General features: G+C 36.8%; 1 protein-coding gene across 2 annotated transcripts; it reads right to left on the reverse strand.

Moving 5' to 3' along the window:
- Positions 1-429: 429 nt before the first annotated feature.
- Positions 430-5,148, reverse strand: LOC122649715 (ADP-ribosylation factor-like protein 8c). 2 transcript variants are annotated; one of them, XM_043842958.1, is made up of 6 exons: positions 5,014-5,148; positions 1,996-2,077; positions 1,875-1,907; positions 1,676-1,797; positions 1,045-1,206; positions 430-904 (listed from the first exon to the last, which is right to left on the reverse strand). In XM_043842958.1, the coding sequence occupies exons 1-6, from the start codon at positions 5,049-5,051 to the stop codon at positions 787-789; spliced, it is 555 nt and encodes a 184-aa protein (XP_043698893.1). In that variant the 5' UTR covers positions 5,052-5,148; the 3' UTR covers positions 430-786. The 2 variants fall into 2 exon arrangements, with proteins under 2 accessions (XP_043698893.1, XP_043698894.1); XM_043842959.1 differs by having other exon boundaries at positions 1,996-2,061; positions 5,014-5,117.
- Positions 5,149-5,808: the final 660 nt, after the last annotated feature.

Here is a 5,808-nt window from a genome sequence, read left to right on the forward strand (position 1 = left end):
GATATTGAACTTTACTAGTGGGTAGGAAGGAGGAGACCATTTGATCATAGTACTTGGTTTGCTTCGATCACAACTTGGAAGAATTTGATCTCTTGCGCCGGAGATAGCTCTGAGAAGGATTCTTCTTGAATAAAACCTTTGATTTCTAAAGATGACATCCCAATAGCCATTCCAAATGCTCCAAATAATATTACAAAAAAGGGCGGTCATGAGGTTGGTATCTCTACCATGAGGCCTTCTTTTGCTTTGTAATATATAGGGAAAATCTTATTGTAATCTTATTTTTTTGGCCTTTGTCTTATTCCCACAAGTTATTTTAATCATGAATGAAAAAAGAATTTTCAAAACAATTAAGTAGAAAATTAATTGTCATTATGTTATTTTCAAAAACTGTCATTCTCTACGGGGATGCACCAACAAAAACAAACATGCAATACAAAGTATTCCTTCAATTACAAACAAACGTGCAATACAAAGTATTCCTTCAATTACAAACAAACAAACAACAGGCTTGACAGCAAGATATAAAGAACAATAAAAAAACTTCACATAATAAACCAAGAAAACAAACCATTCACAAAGAATTAGATTAATCACTCCATCTTATACAATGTACTTCTCTTGGAGGAATATGCACAGAAACACTTCGGTGAAGAGCAGCTTTTGCCTGGAAAATTTCCCATCATTGGTAGGCATGGATTCTCAAATTTGATTGTCTAACAAAGATCTCAATGGGCCTTTACAGAAAAAATCTCCTGCAAACTGGATGAAAGCTTTGCAATGGAATCAATTTGCTGTCTTTGAGTGTTTGATAAGCCAATCGATGACAATGTTTAAGTTTATAGAATCTTTACATGAGATCATGTAGCAGCAGACCTCCCTGTCTGCCATGGACTCCAGCCCCCTAACCCCACGTGTCGCAAACATCAAGAATAAGAGAAACAAGTCAGAGAAAATAACGACACCAAATAAGAAAAAGAAAAGATCAACACTACACTGAGAAACATTAGATGATTTATATTGATCAATTAATTCTTAACTCACAGCTGATCTACCAATGCTTGCTTAGAAAGAGCTTCTGACTTATCAATCTTGTTACCAAGAACCAACAGGGGAATCCCACTTAGGGATGGCTTCGTGAGCAGGTCGTGCAATTCACTTCGTGCTATAGGAACACTATCTCGATCTGCAGCATCAACTACATAACTGCCATTACAAGGAAGGACAAAAGGTAAGTGACACAAAACCAAACTATTCCCATCCCACATCACGGATCTGCAGATATACAGGACTGAGAAAAAGGGGAAAAAATATGCAGTTCCAGCAAAGGAAATCCACAATGACTAATGGGTACAGATTTAATATGCTCAGAGCTGACATTGTTAGGGGACTCGCCCATCCAAAGTACCATGGCTATATAGGCTATAGTTCACCTTAATTCCGTCCTTTTCCCAATCATATTGATGTCACTTTCATAACTCACGGTTTTTTGCTTTGATATTCTTTTCAATAATATTGATGTAGTAGTTTCATTTTATAACAACAAGACATTTTCCTTTCAAGTCCAAGAACTTGTTCCCCCCACCTCTTTTTTGAATGGTCAACTAAACAAAAGCATACATCAAACATTTAGAAATTCATTATATACAAATTATGGGAATGTGGGAGGAATTACAGAATTGCGGAGACACCACGACAATATCGCTCCCACATGGTGCGGAACCTCCTTTGCCCACCAATATCCCAAAACTTTATGGTTACATTTCCTTTTGTGATCTTTCGCATGTTGAAGCCAACCTAGATTTCAGAATTTACACAATCAGTGATATACCATTAGGTGCTTAAACTGAATTATTTGAGGAAATAGCACTTACAGTTGGAATCATGTCCTCGCTATAGCCTCCAGTCTGATAGAAGTTAACAAGTTATAGGTAAGTCACAGAGAATTAGTCGCAAATCAGCAGAAAGAGAAAAAAGAATATAGTGTTTACTCACAGCAATAGCATTAACAAGAGATGTTTTCCCTGCATTCTGAAGTCCAATAAGGGAAAGCTCCATTTCCTGTTTGAAAAACAAACTGTAAACTCAAAGTCAGAATATGGAGAAGTTAATGAAGTAGAGGACTGATTAAATTTCGACTGTTACTCCCTCTTCCCAGGTGACGGGGTTATGCAGATCACTCAGATCTATTCCAAAATTAAGTGTAAAATCACAACCTAATGGATGGCATAAACCATCTACCTCAAACAAGGAATTCAGTGCTCTTTTAGATTTTACAGGTAGTTATGTATTACAACACAATATAAATAACTGAAAATTTTCTTCCTCTGGTAAAGGTGGGGGCAATGCAATTTTTCTAATTTAGCATGAATTCCTACTGAGGGGAAGAAAATGGTTGCGATGACCTGAGGCTCCATTTTATCGCTGGATTGGGATGGTAAATGAAATACTTCTGTGGATTTTCGATGGGGTTTTCCACCGGAGCATTTCACAATCTGTACAACAATTTATCAGACTTCAAATAGGACAACTCAAACTTTTCACTCTAAGAACCACTCATGGCTTTTGGACTCAGGTCACTCAGTTTCTTTCATCTGACCATGACATTCCCCTCCTCTTACTTCTTCTTCCTCCTCTTCTGCCTGAGTTATAGACATGGCCGAGGGCAAGAGACGTAATTTTGTATTTTGTATAGCACCATTTCATATACACCAGATACATATCAATAATCGGAAACTATTTTGGCCATAATTTCCAATGTCACCAGATTTGTGAGATCATGAATTTGTTGAAGGTAACTGATACATCTCTTTTGCGACAAACTCAAGCCAAAAACCAAGAACCTTTGACAATATACCTTAAATAAGAGTAATGGGAATAGGACTTTCTGATGCCAAAGCATCCTATAATGAAAATTCAGCGGTTTGGACATGCTACACCAATTGGGAGAACACAGGAAATTGCGTATTTCCTTCACTTTCCTTTGGGTCTATCTTTGGAAGGCGACAACTCATTCTTTTAGCATGATGTTAATACCATTTGATAGCTTATGGAGTTACCTATCCAACAAGACCAAGATCTTGTGATTTCAAACTATATCAGGAAAGTTATGACCAATTTTCTGATAGAATCAGTCAGTGACGGGAATTCTGTTTTAGAAAGTTAAGCAAGATTAGGATTCTTATTTTGGGGTTATTTCTTAAATAAGTAGTTTTATTTATTCAGCAAACGGGTTAAGCACTCAAGGGAGTTGCTAATGTAATTTTAGTCATATTAGGAATTTTCTTTAAAGTAAAATTCATATAGGCACAAATGGGCCTGGTTTTTTGTCTCTATACAGCATTGTCAATGGCATAATTTTTAGTGGATTGGTTAAGTGGTTATGGTTAAGGAAATGGTTCTCTTTCCATTAGTTTGATGGTAAAACCTAAGCCTTGTTCATGGTAAGCAAGCCCCTACCTTATTCTCTTTGTTTTATTTATGTTTATTGTTCTTTTTAAGGCCCATCACCTGCAGGTTTTGTAAAAATTGGCCAGCATCATTTTCGTTCTATCTTTTCATTTTTCTTCACCCCCCTCAAATTTTATCCATTAAAGGCTATAGAAAGAATGTATTTAAGAAGTATAAAATACCTACAAAGCACTTTGCAATACAAATTAGGAACTCTATCAGAAACACCAAAACAATAGACAACTATCAACAACATATTCAAGCCAAAAGTTTACAAATCTGATAAAGTCCACTAATGATTCCCCAAATCAGATCTCTCCACATTTTTCAACACTGTAAGCCCGTCACTCAAGAAAAAATCAGTATATGCACAAAATTTTAAGAATTGTATTTCTTATATTCAAAATTTCATCTATTTCTTTCCCTCGAAAGTCCCCATGAAATGACAAGTTTGTCAATTGCAAATAATAATAATAATAATAATAATAATAATAATTATCATAGTTCCAAGTTAAGAAGATTGCCAAAAAGTAAAATTCCTCTTCAATTGCGAAAGGGAAACTCTTCCACAAACAGCCTCATACAATACAGTAAAATAGAAACAGACGCTTAACGCGCCAAAAATAAATAAAAAGCGGTTTCTTCTTCCTCTCTCTCAAACAAATGCAGCACCAGTTTGCCAATCCAAGGTTCACTGTCAAGAACCCCTTCTTAGTGGATTCAATGTCAAGAACTAGTCCATAGATGTATTCAAAGCAAAAATTCCACCTGCCACCGGGGGGTTGGGGGGGGGGGGGGGAGGAGGGCTTTTCCTTAAAATTTTAAGCTACCTCTTCTTTTTTTTCTTTTTTTTCCTCTTCCCCCGAATGAAAGGTGAGTACTACTACCTTTGAATTTATCCACCTAATCACCCCCCCATAACAGGGAACTTCATTCTGGTAGCAACAACGAATAAGAGGCAGAAAACACTAATCTACAATCCAAAATATCATAGCAGCAACAACATCATAAACCCTTCTCAAAAAAAGAAGGTAGTAAGTAGTAATCTCCATAAAGAAGACAGATCAAATTGCAGGTTGCCGCGAACCAATGGTGAAAAAAGTACAGTATAGGTTATTGCAGACCACTGATACACATTTTGGTTTTCAATTTTGTAACTTTTCTCCGTGCTCATACTTCCATTCGGGTTTCTTACACCTTTGACGACTATATTTCCCACAAACTTGGAAATAACTGACAGGTGTTTCTATATGAGCTAATACAGCTGAGTAGAATTACCCACTTCTACAATTATCATGTGATTTGCTAAATCTTGGTATTGAACTTGAGCATTATTAGCTAGGTATACCCATAAAATTGAACTACTTCAATGAAGAATTGATTTTCTGAATTCATAGTTTCTGTAGAGCCATTCTATTACACATACAAATTTTGAACTTTTCCGAATGAAAATGAATTTGAACACGAAATCAAAAAAACAGGAAAAAAAAAAGGAAAAAAAGAACAAAGCATGCCACGCTGAATCAAATGGAGAAAATTGGACATTATAAGAAGAGGATATACCTCCGGAGCCAATCGAGGAAGGTCTCCAACAGCCCCATTTCATAACCAAAAAGTTGAATCCAACTACGATTGCGAGGTAGACGAATCAAACAAGTGTAGAAACCTTAACCCTAGTTCCCACTTCCCAGACAGAGGGACAGCCAGGAAGATGCGGAGCCTGGCTGAAACCTTAATAAAAGAACAGAGACTGCCACCTTGGTTGGTTCTCTGCTAATGGTCGATTCATTCTCTGCTTTAACTAGTAAGGCCTGAATTGGGTTTCAGAGGACGCTACTATAATGTGTCTAAGGTCCAAAGTCCATAATGGATCTTCCAATCTAATCCAGACACGTGGTGGAATAATGGTCGTTGGATCTGCTGACTAGTAGTGGAGCTCAAAGGCATCAATCGTTGGTCAAATTAAATGCGTGAAGAGATGGAAGAGTTGGCGTATGGTCATCAGAGATGCCTACATTCATTATAAATACTTAAAGCCATCTAAGAGGGAAAGAAATTGCTTCATGACCAAGAAAAGTTCTTCCTTTTGGTCTTGGAATAGAATCATTTCATTCCTAAATGATATGAGATTGGTTTTGAGACGGGTTTTCCAATGGTTCTGAACAATGTTGTAGATGCTCTTAAAGGCACTGTCCATCACGTGTGGGACAGAGTGGCCGCATTTCTTTCGGTGGCTCTCTAGACTTTGTGAGTTTGAAGCCATAGGATGTAGTGATGTACATATGAGTATCAACATCAGTAAATTCATTTTCTACCAAAAAAAGAAAATCGAAAGACTAAAAAATAATCGATTGGAAC

Source organism: Telopea speciosissima, chromosome 2 (assembly GCF_018873765.1).
Source record: "Telopea speciosissima isolate NSW1024214 ecotype Mountain lineage chromosome 2, Tspe_v1, whole genome shotgun sequence".
Taxonomy (NCBI): domain Eukaryota; kingdom Viridiplantae; phylum Streptophyta; class Magnoliopsida; order Proteales; family Proteaceae; genus Telopea; species Telopea speciosissima.

Coding starts and splice junctions, on each gene's coding strand:
- LOC122649715 (XM_043842958.1), bottom strand. CDS start 5,051: ATGGGGCTGTTGGAGACCTTCCTCGATTGGCTCCGGAG. Junction 2,078..5,013: donor TTCCTCGATTGGCTCCGGAG/GTATATCCTCTT, acceptor TTGAGTTTACAG/TTTGTTTTTCAAACAGGAAA. Junction 1,798..1,874: donor GCGAGGACATGATTCCAACT/GTAAGTGCTATT, acceptor TCTGAAATCTAG/GTTGGCTTCAACATGCGAAA.